Source organism: Bolinopsis microptera, chromosome 3 (assembly GCF_026151205.1).
Source record: "Bolinopsis microptera isolate Bmic1 chromosome 3, MBARI_Bmic_1.0, whole genome shotgun sequence".
In the NCBI taxonomy this organism is placed as follows: Eukaryota; Metazoa; Ctenophora; class Tentaculata; order Lobata; family Bolinopsidae; genus Bolinopsis; species Bolinopsis microptera.
The window spans coordinates 16,957,503-16,976,853 of NC_087074.1; the positions used below are offsets into that span (position 1 = coordinate 16,957,503).

The window sequence follows — 19,351 nt, forward strand, 5'->3', positions numbered from 1 at the left end:
TGAGTTAATGTCGTTGCAGAGTTATTATTAAGGCAACTAATTAACATTGATGAACTACCAAATGATAAAGTATTTAGTGGAATATCATGCAAATCAAGCAGAAAAACAAGATTTGACAAGTTTTAAAAGGCTTATTGCAGATAGAAGAAAAGTGAGAAACTTCAGTACATTTGGGTACAAAACCATCAATTAAACCACTCAGTTCTTTTGCTTCCTTAACTTCAAAGTTTTGTTGGCACTATACCGAAAAACCAGTCCAAAAACTCTTACCAATTTCTTGATTAAATGGTTACTATATTTCTCGCAAATAAATGTATGCACAAACGTAGCACCCAAGGATTTTCACTACTATTAAGTAGATCCTTTTATCATTCTTAGGGAGTCTTTATCAGATCAAGATTCCAACCGCATCCACTCCCAAGTCCCAAGTTGATTTAAAACACAAAACTAAAGATAAATTCGTTTGTAATAAGAGGTAAATCTCTAATCATAAGGCTAGACACCCTTAAAAATACTGTTCCATTGATAAATTAAGATATGAATAAAAATCTGAGTAATGTTTACAGCACTACTAATCTATAATCCAGTTTCTCCCCTAAGAGCGATGACCATGGTAAAAAAAAAGAAAGAAAAAAAGAAAAAAAAGAGGGGACCCCCAACCCATGTAGCTGAGACACCTCACAGCAAGTTGACCAAAGTGGCTCTTGCTTGTGAAAGGTGTATCAACTACCCGCCGAGGCGGTGGGTTGGGAGTCCCCCCTGGGATCATTTCGTCCGTAAATTTCGTCCGATGACCATGGTACTCAAGAGACTAAATCTCACCCTCTTCCACATAGATGTGTTGGCTATAGTTTCTAGACAGCTTCTCAGCAAGATTCTTAAAAAAGATGTTGGTTTCTCTTGCCATTCAACCTGTCGTTGAAATAACCATTGAAGACAATGTTCCATGTTCAACTTCAATAATCAATTTAGTACACATTTTTCTTCTGCCTCATGGGTAGTCCAGTGTACATACTCATTAGTCAGTGGAGATCGAAGAGGTTTATTAGAAGCAGCTTGAGCATGATGAACTCATACATCTAAAAATTTCCTACCCATTTACTTCAATTTAAACACTTTCTTCTGACATAGAAGGGGATCGTTGCTAGCGTCGAGATTGTCTTAACCCTGCCTTAGTCAGTTGAAAGTCTGATAGCATATGTTCCGTTTGATTTGACCAAACTAATGCCTTTCATTGCTTTATAGCTCCATCTGTTGTAGCGCGATGCACTACTGGGTCGCGCCGAGCTAGGAAGGGTTGACATCGTCAATAAACTCTGTCTGCCTATTGTCCCCTTATTATTATCAAACATGTCAATCTTACAAATGTCAACAATCCTAAAATAATTTAGAACCTAAACGTGATCCTTTGTAAGATTATATGTCCCAAAAGTCAAATTGACTTGTACTCAAGTATAAAGTCGAACAATTTACTCCAATAACCACGGTTACTAGCAAGTTCTCTCAAATGAAGAATATCATCATACGACTCCAGCAAGATGAAACGCTTCCAGAGGTCAACCTTCAGGTGGTGTAGGAGGTTACGTCTGTGAGCCCCGAGTCTACCAACTTCACTACACATCTCGCCAGCAAAGCACAGCGCAGCTTGAGCTGGTGATCTTTCATCGCTCCTCAGTATGTGTCCTAGCATCTTCCACCTAGATAACTCAGCACGCTCAGACATAGGGGTAGAGTTACTCTGTTTGTATAGGGTATCTTTGGACATCATACTGCGTGGCCAGCTGACATTCATGATCTTTCTGAGGTGGTTACGGTGACATGCATCTAGTTTGTCCCAGTACGATTTAGGCATTCCCCAGCAACTAGAGTTATACATGAGGATAGATACTACTTGGGCCTCATAGACCTTCAGCTTCTTCTGTAGGGGGATCTTACTCTGGCACCAGACCTTCTTGAAGTTCTGGAATGCTACATTGGCTAACATGATTCTTCTGGTGACATCTTTCCTACTTTCTAGCAGAGAACCCAACAACTTGCTACTGCACCATTCTTCATTCATTCTAAGGGGTTTACCATCATCCATGACCTCATCTTTCCCAGCTATGTAGACGTGTACAAACTCTGTCTTTGATTCATTAATATTCAGATTCCACTCTTTGAACACCTTAGTAGCGACAGGGAGGAGGGCTTCTAGAGCATCTTTGTCTTCACCAAGATATAATTGATAATTTATTTGATAGTTTAGTCTGATATTGATATTGACTATATTGATATTGTTATTATTGAATGAAGTTAACTCCAGACGTACATAATATTACTTCTTTTAACAAAGGGACTTGGAGTATAAACGACCAAGTTAGCATACATTTTCAACCAACCAAGAATTCTGGAGGCAAAGGTGGGTGCGTAAACTTTATGGTCTGTACTCTCCGATCCTGTATCACCCAGGATTCTTTTCGACGTTTTTGGTAAAAGGTATATACCTTCTAGTCAATCTCTTGCTACTCCAAGTCCCCCAAGATTTCTAAACTAAAGTTCGTCCTAGTTATATTATATTATATAAAATATATTTTTTGTTTGCTGTAACTGATACTAAATAAAATTGTTGTTTTCCTGAAATTGTTGTTTTCCTGATGTCATCAGAGTAGGCATCTTCTTCAGGCATGCCGCTAGGACTAATAGGAGGGGTTGGGCGCAGCGTCACGGCACGCAGGTGGTAGCAGGCACCAGCTAGAGTGATTGTGAAACAGAGGCCTGAAACACTATCACCTTGGGGTCCTCCATTGGTGCTGATGAATTCAAGGGAGGTAGCGTTGTTGACTCGCACCTTGATCTTGGTGTTGCTCAGGAGGAATCTCACTAGTCTGATCTCATCTCTTGTGCACCCTGCGTCCTCTAGGAGGTTGAGCACAGTCTGCCTACTGATAGTATCGAAGGCACTGGACATGTCTAGGCCCATCTTGTGGAGAGACCACTCTCTTTCTTTTACGATGCTGATCAACATACGGTGACACCATACCAGGTCTCCACAGCTTCTCTTCTGCTTGTAGGCAGCTTGCCATGGACCTGTGTAAGCGTCTACCTTTGCTTCAATTCTCCTGAGTGTAATGAGGGATAGCAGCTTACGAGCACAGTTACATAGTGTCAGGGGTCTGAGGCTTTTCAGTTCACCAGGAGTCTTGCCAGGCTTTTGAAGAGGGGTGATGAAACATTCTCCGACAGCGTCAAGGAACAGGTTCTCTTCAAAGCAGGTGTTGATGATTTTGGCGTAATGGACACATAGTGCACTCCCACCATACTTGAGGAGCTCATTGGGGGTATTGTCAGGTCCATTGGCTTTGCCGTTCTTGAGGCGTTTAGCAGCGGTTTTTACCTCATATTCTGTGATAGGGCAGTCGAGGGGAGAAGGGGGACCTTCAAACGGATCAAGGGCAGGAAGTAGTGTCCCGTTATAATAGGAAGAAGAACTTCGGTGGTGAAACAGCCGGATGATGATGAATCATCACCCAACCCTAACCCTGTCCGAATCCCTAACTAAAGCAAATGCTGAAACCCTAGCTGACCATAAAAAAGAAGCCAAGAGCCAAGTCAAAAATCATATCAGAACACGATTCAGATTTGATCTGTTAAGAAGTACACTCATTGCACTAAGAGGAATCAGAGGAAGATCAACGGCCCAGAATCTTGAACTACAAGACATTTCCTTCAACCTCATCCCCCAGAAAACGAGCTTTGAGGTCTCCTAGATTTGTTTATGTAAATTTTGATATTTTACTGTACTATTTTATGCTGTATAAAATTTTACGGACGAAATGATTCCAGGGGGGACTCCCAACCCAACGCTTCGGCGGGTAGTTGACGCACCTTCCACAAGCAAGAGCCGCTTTGGTCTACTTGCTGTGAGGTGTCTCAGCTACATGGGTTGGGGGTCCCCCCCTTTTTTTTCTTTTTTTTCTTAAAAAAATTTTTTTTTTTAAATGCTGAAACCCTAACTCTAATATAACGAGAAATTAGGGCAAATTCCTTATATGGTCATATCACGCGATCAAAACAGTTTTCGCCGATATCTCGCCAGGGGAGCATTTTTAACCCTATGTCATGTCGGTGATTCGGAATCAGCGTCCGAAAATACATCAATTTAAGTTACTGGGCGGCGCTCAGCCTGTATGTACTGTCATTCCGCGGATATTGTTTATGAACATAATAGCCTGGGTCAAGTCGGTTTAAACTGTCTGGGGCCCTTTTTTGAGAAATCTCGAAGATCGACTGTAAAGTGATTAAGCACGCTCGGAAACAGCCAGTGGGGTGAAAGTTAACATAGCTATGTGTATATGTTGCTCTAACCAGAGCCCTCTCGCTTGCAGTAGCGCGCGACCTACTTGTGAAACAAGCGCGTCACGCAGTACGCGTAGGCACATGGCTATGTGAAGTGTATATGCGTAGTGCATGACGCGCTACTGCATGCGAGAGGGCTCTGGTTAGAGCAAGGGTGAAAGGTCTAGTCTGTTCTTGTCATACGTTGTATGACCCGCCGCGCACGAGTGTGCGGCTCCCCTGTATCCGGTATCGTAGAAACTCTACATAGTGAAACGACCGTGGTTGATTCACGATGTCAATCCTTCGCAGCTCGGTGAGGCACAGTGGTGCATCTCGCCGATCTAGCGATCTTGCTAGAAGCATTATTTGGTTGCGAGAAGCATTATTTGATGCGCGCGCGACCCAGTAGTGCATCGCGCTACAACATAATTCTTACGACTTTAGCCATACAAATTATATAACTCTCTCTGCAGATCATAGAATTGAGCAAAAATGGCGATGAGAAGAGATTGGAGATAAGAGTTTCATATCAACAGTCATCTTGAACTTTGTCCAACAGGGAAAGTGTATTTGTTACTAAAGATTTCTAATTCTTGTTTCACGATGTCAATCCTTCACAGCTCGGCGAGGCCCTGCAGTGGTGCATCTCGCCGATCTAGCGATCTTGCAAGACGAATTATTTGATGCGCGGCGCGGCCCAGTAGTGGATCGCGCTACAATTTCAATATGTTTTCGTGAAGAAATCATTTAATAATTGATCGGGGAGTTGACCAAAGGCCATTAAAAACTGCTTTCACTCACCATCAAACAATCCACAATCCAAAACGTCACATTTAATGTTTAAAAACAAACGTGCCAAAAAATTATTTAAACAGGAAGTTACCAAAAAAGTGAACCCTTATCCTCATAGTTACTTTAGCCCTCCTTACGACTTTAGATAAAAAATGTTCACTTATCTTGGTATTATATTTGCCAAATACAACATCAAACATACACTTACAGATTACAGAAGCACATAAAACTAAAAGTAAATTGAGAAGTCCGATTTAATCATAATCTATCTTAGGCTTTAAACTTAAAGTTACATCCCCATTCCCTGTAAAGTTTTAGCTCTTATCAGCAATTAAATACGGGTGTCATAGTATATATAGTATAGCATAGTAATCAGTAGCAGTAGGTTTCAAAGATAAATTACTGATTACCACTTGATATTAGTCCTAGCACAAAAACACGATTATCATTTTCCATTTCGGATCCCAAAATAGATCCAAAGAGCCACGAGCGTACAGTTAGTGGTGAGAAAATCTTTGAATATGATGTCTTGACTGGTACCGCGGCGGTTGTCTCGCAATTCCAAACCATGTCATCGATTCTTACGAATAGAATTATATTATTCGATAGCTTAGCGTCTCCATTGTCGTGTTTACAGACTGGTTTGCAGAATACAACACGAAATCTTGTCCGGTGTTGGAAAAAATCACAAATGACCCTCTCAATGAGGGGGCATTTTGTGTGAACCGTCACCTCAATAGTTTTTCCACCTGCAAAAGTAATCATTATCATCATTTATAATATGTATAGTGTATACCGATTATTATGCTAGAATATTTTGTTCTGGTGTTTGCATGATAACCATTCTATAATAGGGTGTTCACATATAATCTGATACTTTTTGGCCAAGTTTTAAACCCCTCCCCTCCGTAATCAGTTTCTAACTATAAAATAAGCCGATCATAAATTCTCAGAATTCGTATCCAGAAATGTTTCGAACCTGGGAAGCTGCAAGGAGAGGTAAAAGAAACAGCAGACGGATCTAAAACAGCATTATAGGTAAAATCTTTAGCGGCGTTTTGTAACTCTGGTTTTATAAGCGTCCAATATGATGAGAGTTTGACGAAAGCAGCTTGGAAGTTGACTACTGTTGGAAAGTAACGGTTAATGACATAATTCACATAATTTACATAATATATCCTAACTTGTAAATATTTTATTGAAATGTTAAATTCTCAATATCTTGCTGTTTTAAAGACGTGCAATGTATGGTGACTCAGTCAACATGACAAACCTGACAAGTTCTTTAGCAGGGAGGACATACCAGAGATACCCTGAAAGTGTTGTCTGATAAAGTTGATAGCACTGCCGCAACGGTTTGTGGCTGCCAGTACATCCAGCAGATTTCTATCTGTTGACAAGTTTACAACACAGTCACCAGAGTTTATCTGATCGAGAGCGTGGCCAGGTGGAGTCTGGTTCACGTTTGTGAAACTCTGATGAATCCCCTGGAACCTGATAAAAGAATGCTAAAGATGAATTGGGATCAGGTCATCAGGTGACTCATATCTTTGTTCTATAATTTGTTATGATACTATTGGGAGTAATGAATTGATGTCAATCATTATGATAACTGAAAAATGAGAATTAAAGTATTGAGATATTTTCTGTCGTACTAAAAGTAATTTAGAAGAGCAAAGAGAATATAATTCCCTTACAATAATAATCAAAACAAGAACCTTTTTCCGAGAATGTGTCTGCATGCGGAGGAGAGAATTTGCCCGTCTCCAATAATCACCACACTTGTTGGTTTATTGAGCTCCATTACTTTGTGTAGACACAGGGACACAGCTAGCGAGGCCCACACCTCGGGAGAGAAGCCGTACTCCTCACTGAAACAACACAACAACATCATTCGTTGGTTTATCGTTTGTTTATCGTTTTATTTGTTTATCGCTTATTTATCGCTTGTTTATCGCTTGTTTATCGCTTGTTTATCGTTTGTTTATCGTTTGTTTATCATTTGTTTATCGCTTGTTTATCGCTTGTTTATCGCTTGTTTATCGCTTGTTTATCGCTTGTTTATCGTTTGTTTATCGCTTGTTTATCGCTTGTTTATCGTTGACTTGAAGTGTAAAGACGGAAATCTAATTTCTGCACCAAGGGAGAGATGACCCCTACCTCCAGGATGTAGAATACTCATATAATAATAATAACATTCTGTTGAGTATAATATGTGGCCCTGTTAGACGTTAGTGTAACTTTTGCTTGATCCCTGATTGTTTGTTCTCTAATATTTTGTATAAACAATATACATTTCAATCTTGTATATATGTCCCGTCTATATTTCATGTTCTCCTCTGGTCTCTACGATCAGCTGACTCCGGGCCAGAAAATCATTATCGAGTGCCATGGTTTGAAACCTTGACAGTCGAGAACAGTTGAGACCGTGTATAAAAATACAGTGACATATTCTGCCCGCCCCTCCCCCCCCCCCCCCCGACATTAATCTCGTAGGTGGTTGTCACGAACTTGCATTCTTTTATTCCGCGGAGAGTTAAGTGTAAATTGTTTAGTTAATGAAGTCATCATTTTCAAGAAGTCCCATCTACTCTCGTAAACATTACACCATCGTTTGTGATACCTTGGACACTACCGTGCAATATGATATTACTCCTAATCTCTCTATAACGTAATCTCTATGTTGTTGTTTTACATTCTAAGGCATTTATACTCGGTACTCATTAGTCAGCGTTTGGTACTTTTGATTTTGGCTTTATGTGGTCACTAGTGTAACCGTGCCTTTATGTGGTCATGCTATGTTAAAACACATGTTATTAAGTTTCATTGTGTTATTAAGTTCATTGTGCTTCGTTTGCTTTATATTTGTTAGTTTGTTGGGGGGAGGGGTGGGGTGGTATTTGAAGAGCTTTATAATTTCTGGACAATAACCACATGTGTAGGGTGGGGTTGGGTGTGAACAGAGTTTGTATTTTGTTCCTATCCTAAGTTGTGTGGGCCAAATGTAAAAGAAAACATAGTGGCCTTGTGTCAATATTGTGTAGCTTTGCTTCTTTTTCCGTAAGCGGATCAACAGCAAGAAAATATGTACACATTACACGTAAATGGTGAGGTAAATGTGTGTAGGACCTGAATGTGTGTAGGACCTGAATGTGTGTAGGACCTGAATGTGTGTAGGACCTGAATGTGTGTAGGACCTGAATGTGTGTAGGACCTGAATGTGTGTATGACCTGAATGTGTGTAGGACCTGAATGTGTGTAGGACCTGAATGTGTGTAGGACCTGAATGTGTGTAGGACCTGAATGTGTGTAGGACCTGAATGTGTGTAGGACCTGAATGTGTGTAGGACCTGAATGTGTGTAGGACCTGAATGTGTGTATGACCTGAATGTGTGTACTGTGTAGGACCTGAATGTGTATACTGTGTAGGACCTGAATGTGTGTAGGACATGAATGTGTGTACTGTGTAGGACCTGAATGTGTGTAGGACATGAATGTGTGTACTGTGTAGGACCTGAATGTGTGTAGGACCTGAATGTGTGTAGGACCTAAACTGTCGGTTTGTAGAGAGTGTTATAGTGCTCATCACAGTGTGTTACACAATTTTGTGAAATATGATATTATTTCTAATCTCTCTCTAATCTTTGTGGATCATATTTTGAAAAACTTCTGGCGAGGAAATTTTCAAGTAGCTGACGATGTTTATAAACATCGTGTCCTTGGACACGTTCATTGAAGTTTGAGGATATATGGACACGTTCATTTGAGTTTGAGGATATTGGTAAACAAAAATAATAGCGTTTTCGACGATAGTGGCTTAATTTTGACATCTATTAACCTAGCACGTTCAGAAGTTCTGAACATTAGCCACGTAACCCATACTCCCATATGCACTGCTCAGAAAGAAAATCTATTGTTGTTAGGTACTATAATGTTTCAAATGTCACATTTTGTGTGACTTAGTTAACTGCAGTTGTCTAATTATCATTCCTTGGTCTGAAATATAGTAGATAAGGTCAATCTAACAATTATGATACAACATTGGTTAAAGGGCACGGATCGAACGGTTACAAGGCAATATTTGGGTAACTTTGTCACACTCAGAATAACATCCCTCTATTCTACTGTGAGGTGTCTTCAAAACCCTTTCAACTCATTATCTGATGGTTGATCTACCAATCATAGCCCTAAAATATGTTGTTTTGAATAGTTAGCTAATACAGGCACTTAGTTATTGGGAAATGAGGTTAATTCTGTCACAATATATGGAATTTTTGGCGAATTATTTATATCTGATTTTGGTTTGAAAGGCGGGAAAACTTTATATGATGACAATGTAGTTGATGCAAGTTAGGATCAGTTGATGTTTACATTGTCACAAAATTGATACGAAATCGTAAATAGGTTAAAAACAATGATTATAGAATGAAACAGTCTATTATAATAACTCTTATAATAACTGATGTGACAAAGTAAACATGTCTTGCCCCTATTTTGAAGATCTATATTCTATAATTCTATTAGAATTCAACATTCTTTCAGAAAAAATTGGTAGAATATTGTCCAGAATATCAGAGCTTAAATTTGACAATTTTAGGTTAAATTCGTCAAAGTCACAAAAAATGTGACAAAATTAACTTTTCCTGCCCTAACAATTTCAAGATAGTGTAAAAATTAGCATAGGCTGCTTTATTACCTATATAGATCAATCCAAACTACAAAAAAATATATGTTAATGTGATGCGCGACGATTACCTAACTCTTATAATAACTGATGTGACAAAGTGAACATGTCTTGCCCCTATTTTGAAGATCTATAACTCCATTAGAATTCAACATTCTTTCAAAAACGATTGGAAGAATATTTTCCAGAACATCAGAGCTCAATTTTAACAATTTTAGATTAAATTGTCAAATAAACTGAAAATGTCACGAAATTAACTTTCCCTGCCCCAACAATATCAAGATAGTGTGTTAAAATTGGCATAGGATGCTTTATTGCCGATATTCATCGATCCAAACTACGAAAAAGATCTGTTAATCTGATGACGATTACCTAACTCTTATAATAACTAATGTGACAAAGTAAACATGTCTTGACCCTATTTTGAAGATCTATACCTGTATTAGAATACTATGTAACTGTATCATCAAAAAAATTTCGATAAACTAGTCATTTTGCCAGCAAGGAGCTAACACATAACAGAGTTATAATAATTTTTTGTGACGAAATTACCCTATTTTTGACCATGTTGCGGTAGTTTAATTGTGACACTGTTAACATATTACCACCGGTCACCGGATAATGATTTATGTGACTGGTGCATGGTACTAGCAGTGTTGTTTGATCCATTATAGTACGCAATATAAGGGGTTTAAGCTGGTATATCATTATTTGTTCAATTTCACACATGTTCAGATATCATCAAGATCATGTGACAAAGTAAACTTGGTTGTGCCTTCTGTGTTTTAATTCCTTACGACTATATGATATAATAACAATTCCCAGCACTTCCAGGCCATCAAATAAACCTACACTACTCAGCATTGCTTATCAGGGTGCCCTAAACATTCATCACATATTTTCTTTAATGTGTGACAGAGTAAACCTGAGTGCACCATCTAACGAAAAATGTCGTCAAATATGTAGGTAATGGTCATATGTACCCATCCAATTAACTGGACACCCAAAAATTTGGTCATAAACGGTGGCAAGGGGTCCATATTTACTCCGTCACATGTTTATAGTGTGACAATGTAACCATTACCGTGCCGGCCGTATTTAAGCGATATCTTATCACCTGATTAAGATATCGTTATGTGACAAAGTTAGCCTGGAGGATGAGACGATTATCCTAACCATCAAGGGTTTATGTAATTTCATAGTGTGACAAAGTCAACTACACTGTGCCTTTTAATAGGGTCACTTATATTTACCAATATCCTCAAACTCAAATGAACGTGTCCATATACATACCTTCTAGCCACTCTCTTGCTACTCCAAGTCACCTATGATATCTGGCCGAAAGGTCGTTCTAGTTATATATAAAATATATTTTTGTTTGCTTTAATTGATATCAAATACAATTTTTGTTTCCTTGAATTGTTTTTTTCTTGATTGTTTTGCAACAATGTTAATTTTCAATCGGTCAATAATATTGAATAAGTTATACACATTTGTGTATAACTTATTCAATATTAATTAATTGTTTGTCCCGTTATTCTTTTTCCTTCCTCTTTTCCTTGTCATCCCCTTTAGTTTTAAGATTCTTGCTATAAATGGCTACAGCTAACACTATTAATGCTAAGTACCAAACAACAAGTGGGAGGTGGATCGTTGGTACCATTAAATCGATTTAACACCGCAATTCCAGTCGCAAGCCTGGGACCACTACTAGCATAGTCACAACATCTACAAAGCTGCCATATAGCCTGACTGACAATTTTCTCGACTGACTGACAATGTTTCTTCTTTTTCCCATTTAGAATACAAAGATTAGTACATTTTAGCTTATGATTAATATTATATTTTTACCTATAGTTTACTTAGATTGTCTATTTTACAGTTATAAAATGTCCCGGACTAGCATCACCTGACTTAACCAGAATCGTGCGAAGTCGGCCACTACTAGTTACAGTAAGTATCATCTCTAACCACTGGTAGAGGTTCCAAAAATTGATATGCGCAATATTTGTATTATATTAGTAATATATACAGTAATATATAGTATATTAGAGATATACATAATATATTAGTAATATACTGATATAGTACAGACAGAATAGATCTGTCTGAAAAAATCGATTTCCGACACAAGAGGCTTTCTAAGGATTTTTGAGTTCCATTCGATGCCCTTAAAGTTAACGGCAGACAAACTTTTCCAAACTTTTCCACGTGTCTTGAGGCCACATTTGCCACTTTTTCCCACCTTTCTTGTTTGTCGAATATCTTTAGTTGTGAACATCATAGAAGGTTGCAGATTAATCGAGGGTGTTTATCTTATCAACGAGAAAAACGTTTGTGATGACAACTTTCACGTCAGACAATCAAATAATTGGATAATTACTAATTACCTAATTACCAAAAGTCAAAATGATCGGAATCGCTTTAAACACGAAGAAAAGTAGTTTTTAGACAATTTTTCACTTCCAAATATTTTTTGAGACTGAGAAAAAAATTCGTCAAAAGTGATCAAATTGCATGAAACGTGGAGCAAAATGCTTTTCGGATACACTTTGCGAATTTGTCGTTTCGGGAAGTTTGGAAAAGTTAAGGGCATCGAATGAAATTCAAAAACGTCAAAAATCCTTAGAAAGCTTCTTGTGTCAGTAAATCGATTTTTTTCAGATGGATCTGTCTGTACTAATAGTATAAATAAATTTTACAATCCGTCTTTATCAACATTCGCAACATTTTCAGGAGAATAGAGTTCACCAACTGAAGAGAAAGGACGAACGAACCCCTAGGGCTAGACATAAAAATGGACAAAACCGGACAAAACATTAAGTTTCCAATAAAGGGTAAACTCTGCTCGGTGGAGGAAATATCCGAACTTGCTGTTAAGATACGTGCCGTTCCTGAAGATGAGTATTATAAATTTAATTTTCCATATGTCACAAAGCGGATTCTTAGCACAGAGTTCCTCAGTGTGTTTGTTGATTTGTACAGCACGAATGAGGACATACAATTCAGACGAGATGCAACCCTGCTGCTGAAAGGGATATCTAAATACGGTGATCACAGCAAGGAGGGAAGTTTTAAAGAGCTAGTAGATCGTGGGATAACGAAACTTATCTTGAGTGAGTGTGAAGATTCAGATGATGCTGATCTGATGACGAATATTGTAACAGTTTTAAGACATGTTTCATCGGCACAAAATTTTGCTCTTTTGCCTTGCCTTGCTTTAGATGGTCTGTACGGCAAACTGTTTGACCTGCTGACTACCTGGAAAACTAATGATGACATCGTTGCGATCCTCCTTGCTGCGTTTACACAGATATGTTTCCTTGAGATGGAACCAAGCAAGGATAATGACCTACAAGATTCATGTTATGGGCTCCTCAACCAAATCACTATTTAGATCGGTGATTTGAAACGTAGAGTACCATTAAATTTACTTAAATATTAAAATGAATACTTAAAAATAGTCAAATAGTTCCACAGCCGCTGTGTGCTGAGTATTACAAAACGGCTTTCTACGAAATCTTTTAAAAAACACTGTTTGCAAAGTGCTACTACTGTCTTCGACGTTTACGTCGTTCGTCGTCGCACAGGGAAATGCTTCCTTAAATCTGCTATCTCAAGATCTGAAAACATTACCATACTAATTTTATGACACTATATTTCTTATAATTGACCTGGTCCACAGATACAACAACAACATTTAACAACGTCGAACATATATGTCAAGAAATTAAAGAGAACTTCCGATAATGTGGATTACAACGGTTAGCGCACGGTTACCTCGTAGTAATAACTGGATCAAGATTGCCTCAACAATCTCGGAATTTGAAACGTAAGACCCAATGCTGGTATTTTTCAAGCTCCGATGTGCGGTCAACCAAGTTCTTTTTTTCTCCTCCAGGCTTAAATGGATGCCACACTCCTGTGACCAAAGATAATATTAAGCAAAATATAAACGATAAAGTCCCTCTCTATGTTATATTATTATGGCACTATTACTGTAATTTCATTCCTCGAACGAAGTGATCTCAAACACTAACCATGCCACTTTATTAACAGCGATTGTTCAATTTTATACTTTTTATTACACTAATATACATTTAATGCAACTTTATTTTCCACCTGAAGTTAAATAAGATTATAACCAACCTTTATTAACACGGCAAGTTAATAAACCAAAATCTGCCATATATTCGACGGCGCAAAATACTCAAAAATCTGGCCAAATTTGCTGTTATTATATTGGACTGATCCATATAAGCTTGTGTTATTCGTTATATTGTATGAGTGGTCGTTTTCAATATCCCACCACGTGGGTATTCTTTCCGGTTATAGTCATTCCCGCTCATGCTAAGTTATAAGTAATTTGGTTATCTTTTTGCAACTGTTAACAATTTGTCAATATGTTGAATTATGATTCATGGATAAAGCAATATAATTAAAAAAACAATTGGAAATGCCATAACAATATAGTAACCTCGATAAACCACTTTCATGATCTCCATGCAGCAGTGCAGTGTGCGTGTTTCATAGGCAAAACTTAAGTAAATAGTAACGATTTAAACGTTTTCCCCTGTCAGCACGGTATATCAAGATTTTATGTATATGAATCTCCCAAGAGAACCTATATCGGCCATATCGGCTTGGAATCTAGGAACATATATAACCTTCGATATTACACGCTATCTTGTTGTCCAACTTTGTATCACACCAACACTACACTACCACTACACTACACTACACACACTCACTACACTACACTTCAAATGCACTACACTACAACACACACTACTCTAACACATACACTACACTACACTACACTACACTACACTACACTACACTACACTACACTACACTACACTACACTACACTACACTACACTACACCTATATGAAAATTATAAAATAATTAATAAGGTCATAAACCGATTCGGTTCAGTACAGTCTATACTATAACGTTGTATTAGAGAATAATATACACTCAAACCTCCATTTTGTAACCAGGCCCCAATGAACAGAATCCCCAATTTGGCACTTTTATTCATTTACTCAAAACCACGGTGAATTGAGGTTTACTGTATTATATGGCATCGTGTTCGCTAGTATTTAAAAACAGAGAAAATAAGCGTCCCAAAAAAATTTATAGATTCACAAACTGGATTTAGATGATTCCAGCTAACACGGGATCTAATGTAGGATTTCATTAGATCAACCATAATCACGATATCACGATTAGTTAGACTGTCTATTCTTTTTGGGACCCTATAGTTCATTCATTAAAAAACCACCCACCCAAGCCAAGTGGAGGCCGATCTACCGTTTGGGGCTCACGCTTAATCTTGGTGGGGTGGTGTGGTTGTGGTGGTAAAGCCAACAAACCCCATTTTTAACAACTTCAAGATTCTGACCATCTCGTTAGTAAACTTCAAGCCTTGGAAACCCAATCAACTCCGAACAACTAGGAACCATCTGATACATTCCCCGACAACCTAGGACCCTCTGGAGATACAAGCACTGGACACAAGGCGAGAAACCCAACCAGCTTTTCTTTTCAAAAGTTGATGTTATCGTTAAATAATAAAGTTATTAGAATTTGCTGTTGATGAAACACATTTTTATTTTCACTATTTTCAGTGAAAAACTTGAATTTTATTTATCTTTTGGCTTAGCTTCTAACTTACTCATAGCTTCTAACAGCTATGAGAACCATGGTTACCAACGGTGTCGAATTCCTGTATGTATTAGATCGATATTCATTTTTAGAGAGAACAGATTCCTTATCATGATAGCGTCATTTTATATTTATTTTGGCATTAGATTTTGCTACCGTCATATTTGGATTATATCTGCTTTAGGGGAGGGAACAGGAATATGGGGTCATGTTTGTAGATTCTGATTGCCTAGAAAATGTAAAACTAATATCTGAATGGAAAATGCAAACATACAAACCAATTTCATTCATGCTGAAAGGGGCTATGATTATTTGACTCCAATATTTTAAACCTATGTTTGTAAAATTTAGGATGCCCCCCCCCCCTCCCCTCCCCCGCATTAGAATTCTTCAGCCGCTACTACATGATAACTTTAAATAACTTGGCTGCTACATCCCTTATCTGACTGTAAGCATACCTGCTTATCCGTGATATTTTGGTAGTGACATTTCCAGACCCCTCAAATTAAACAAGTGGCTACCCTTTAAATTAAGTAAAAACTTTTCATTGTGCTGCCTCTAATAGTGTGTAATTAAATTTCTACTAGTGAGTTAGGAGAGAAAGATATCTTGTGTTTATTATTGTTATGGTAGCTGATGATTTTTATTTTGTTTTCATCTAAATAGTGTTTACTTGATGGTATTCCCCCCCCCCCTGGCCCCCCCTCCCCCCCTCCCCCCCCCCCCCCCTCCCCCCCCCCCCCCCCCTCTCCCCGATATGAACAAAAAGAATCTGTAGAGAGTAGCCACAACTGAACGGTCAGGAAGACGTGCCACTAAAATGACACTTGAAAAAACAGCCCAACTCAGACTGCAGACGCTCCCACTAAATCGCTCGCCCAAATTTTTGAAAATTCTTGTGAAAAGACCCTGAGGGTATATGAAACTGAAAGTAATCTGGATCGGTGCAAATCCGTAAAAACCCAAGACACAGGACAATTTTTGGGCGAATTAGTAAGATTAAGACTATAATAAGGCCCAACTTAGAGTTAGACGTTCAGTTGACCACAAGACCGGCCTAGCTCTCCCAGACACCAGAGGTCCTTGTCATACGTTGTATGACCCGCCGCACACGAAGTGCGCGGCTCCCCCTGTATCGTCGAAGACGATACAGGGTGAAGCGACAGTGGGGGTCACCACGTGATACAAAGAGGTCCCTCAGGGATATATTTTGAAACAACCAAAAGATTAAAAATTCGCTGTTTAAAGCGCACTCATGTGCCCAGATTGTTAACGGGTGATACTCGTAAAATATTTGTTTCAACGAGTCTCACGTCCTGCATGGTAGGTTATAAACCTACAACCAGATTGCAGATATTAAAAAAAAGGCAAAACGTGAACCAAAGATCGCGCGATCGAGAACTAGAAGATGCAGACAAATGTCGAACGTATGACAAATGTATAATGTATTTTTTAAAACATCAACCCAACTGAATTTCACAATTTTGAATTAATGTAGACCTTCACCTAACCATGTGCATTCGCGCAACTGTAGCGCGATGCGTTACTGCGCACTCAATTTTGACCATTGTTAATGATCTGGCCCGGCGCGCGCTACATTTCGAGAAGAAAGCGGCGCGCGCTACTTCGAAGAAATTTAGACGAGTAACATCCGTCAAACTCAATTATTATGCTTCTCGCAACCACCTCGCTAGATCGGCGAAATGCGCTACTGGGCCTCGCTGAGCTACAATGAATTGACACGATGTCAATCCTTCGCATCTCGCCGATCTGCATACGTGGTTGCTTGTAGCGCGATGTGTTACTGTGCCGCGCCGCGCACTCAATAAGGCTTCTCACAGCGACTGGCTAGATCTGGCAAGTTCGGCGAAATGCGCTACTGTGCTGCGCCGAGCTGCCATGAATTGACATCGTCAATTAAGTGGATGCGAGAAGCTGCGCGGCGCGGCCCGGTAGTGCATCGCGCTACAATGACATTTGCTTTATCCAGAGCCCTTGCGCTTGAAGTAGCGCGCGCCCGCCTCACGGTGAAACAAGCGCGCCCGAAGTGGCGCGAAAGCACATGGTTAGGTGAACAATGACATCGTCACTTAACAAGCGCAATGGCTCTGGATAGAGCAATATGTTGATTACTGAGCCGCGCTCAGCCTGTCATTCCGCCAAATCTTTATTAATGTTTATAAACATAATAGCCTGGGGTCCCCAGGTAATATGTTGACGGATGTTACTCATCTAAATTTCTTCGAAGTAGCGCGTTCGTTACTGGGCCGCGCTCAGCCTGTCATTCCGCCGAATCTCTATTATGAACATAATAGCCTGAGGTCCCCAGGTAAGCGCGTTCGCCGCTTTCTTCTCGAAATGGCCCGAGGCAAGTGCTATTACCTGGGGACCCCAGGCTATCATGTTCATTAACATAGAGATTAGGCGGAATGACAGGCTGAACGCGGCCCAGTAACAAATGCTACTGCTACAGTGGGGTGACATATGTTTTCGTCACTTCTGAATGCGCGCATTTTAGCGCGCGAGTTTGCGTGCACGTCACGTGATATTGTTAGCAGTGAGTGTAATCACGAGTCTGGAGAATTTAGTATCATTATCGTGATCAAACCCCTTATTTATGGGCCTGCCAGTCTCTTCTGAAGCACGAATGAACTTAATTTCTACTGTCCGAGAAAAGTTCAGAATTTTCTCTAAACACCCATTTTTGAATTTTTTAAATCGGTGGTCCTGAAGCGGAGTTATCAGTTATGGTTCAATGAAGATTGTTAGTTTAACGCTGTTTGTATTGTCATTATCAGAAGTGACGAATTTATAATAAAACAAAAATTTTTCTAAAAATTTGGTACCCAAAAATTATATTAACTGTTGTAGCAAAATCAAATTAAATGATTTAATCGATATTCAATTTAAACGGTTATTTACATTTTCAGTTTATAAAAGTTGTATTTCCCTTTTTGCGTGAAGCGCGCGCTGGGCAGCCGTCTCTTATACTTTTGAAATAAAACGTGTATCAAATTTTCAGCTTGAAATTTAATCATTAATTGCATCGGCTATTTTTGTTTATTTTATACATGAACATATATTACCCAATTACTGCTATTTGTTGCTATATTTGCTTGTATCACGTCGTGGCCCCCCATTGTCGTTTTACGTTACCCTGTAGACTTGTAGCGCGATGCACTACTGGGTCGCGCGCGCATCAAATAATGCTTCTCGCAACCACCGTATGCAGATCGGCGAGATGCGAAGGATTGACATCGTGAATCAACCTGTAGACTGTAGAGTTTCAACGATACAGGGGGAGCCGCACACCCGATCGTGCGCGTGGCGGGTCATACAACGTATAACAAAAGTTTGCGATGTATAGATTTCAGAATTCTCAAAGATTATCAAGTACTTGGAGGACTTCGCCGCTTCGACGCGCCGCGCAAACTAGCATTCTCGCCTCCTGGCTAGATCGTTGCTTTGTTAATTCGCAAATCAAATCAAAATATAATGACACAAACATCATCACACATCATCAAAAATGGCTCTTTCTAAATCGCTCGCCCAAACCGTAATAACAATTTCAACTTTTGCGCGTCTCCTAAATGCGCGTTAGTTATCTGTGATAATTTAGCACCGGCGAACCACATGGTCTGCCGGTGTATAGAATAACTAAATAAGGTGTTATTAAGGATAGACGTTAACTGATATTGAAGCAAAATACTGAGGATATATAGAACCAGCGCAGCACTCCTGACAGCCAAACCAATATTGCAATTTATCCAATGCGAAAATACGCATTAACAGTTAAATGAAAAAAGTTTGGGCGAGCGATTTAGTGAGCGCGGAGGATTACACATAAGATATTCATTGTGCTTCTCTTTATTAGTAGCATAATTTAAT

The 19,351-nt window shown here is 39.1% G+C and overlaps 3 protein-coding genes across 3 annotated transcripts in view; 1 reads left to right on the plus strand and 2 right to left on the minus strand.

Annotated features, from left to right (window-relative positions):
* LOC134812705 (POU domain, class 2, transcription factor 2-like) overlaps positions 1 to 19,351 on the plus strand; it is a 1,142,226-nt gene that overhangs the window by 730,719 nt on the left and 392,156 nt on the right. The window lies entirely within an intron of this gene.
* Positions 1,433 to 3,715, minus strand: LOC134813251 (uncharacterized). Its single transcript, XM_063820939.1, has 3 exons — positions 3,694 to 3,715; positions 2,770 to 3,414; positions 1,433 to 2,205 (listed from the first exon to the last, which is right to left on the minus strand). The coding sequence occupies exons 1-3, from the start codon at positions 3,713 to 3,715 to the stop codon at positions 1,433 to 1,435; spliced, it is 1,440 nt and encodes a 479-aa protein (XP_063677009.1).
* Positions 5,150 to 6,929, minus strand: LOC134813400 (uncharacterized). Its single transcript, XM_063821139.1, has 4 exons — positions 6,828 to 6,929; positions 6,383 to 6,603; positions 6,089 to 6,235; positions 5,150 to 5,858 (listed from the first exon to the last, which is right to left on the minus strand). Exons 1-4 carry the CDS (start codon positions 6,911 to 6,913, stop codon positions 5,509 to 5,511), a joined length of 804 nt encoding a protein of 267 aa, XP_063677209.1. The 5' UTR covers positions 6,914 to 6,929; the 3' UTR covers positions 5,150 to 5,508.

Bases quoted from the DNA above. Each gene is read 5' to 3' on its own strand.
- LOC134813400 (XM_063821139.1), bottom strand. From the start codon at position 6,913: ATGGAGCTCAATAAACCAACAAGTGTGGTGATTATTGGAGACGGGCAA. The intron at 6,604-6,827 runs GTTCTTGTTTTG...TTCTTTTATCAG, and splicing joins AGACACATTCTCGGAAAAAG to GTTCCAGGGGATTCATCAGA. The intron at 6,236-6,382 runs GTTTGTCATGTT...ACTTTCCAACAG, and splicing joins CCTGCTAAAGAACTTGTCAG to TAGTCAACTTCCAAGCTGCT.
- LOC134813251 (XM_063820939.1), bottom strand. From the start codon at position 3,715: ATGAGGTTGAAGGAAATGTCTT. The intron at 3,415-3,693 runs GTAGTTCAAGAT...ATCCGTTTGAAG, and splicing joins GAGGTTGAAGGAAATGTCTT to GTCCCCCTTCTCCCCTCGAC. The intron at 2,206-2,769 runs GTGATAGTGTTT...ATCTTGGTGAAG, and splicing joins CACCAATGGAGGACCCCAAG to ACAAAGATGCTCTAGAAGCC.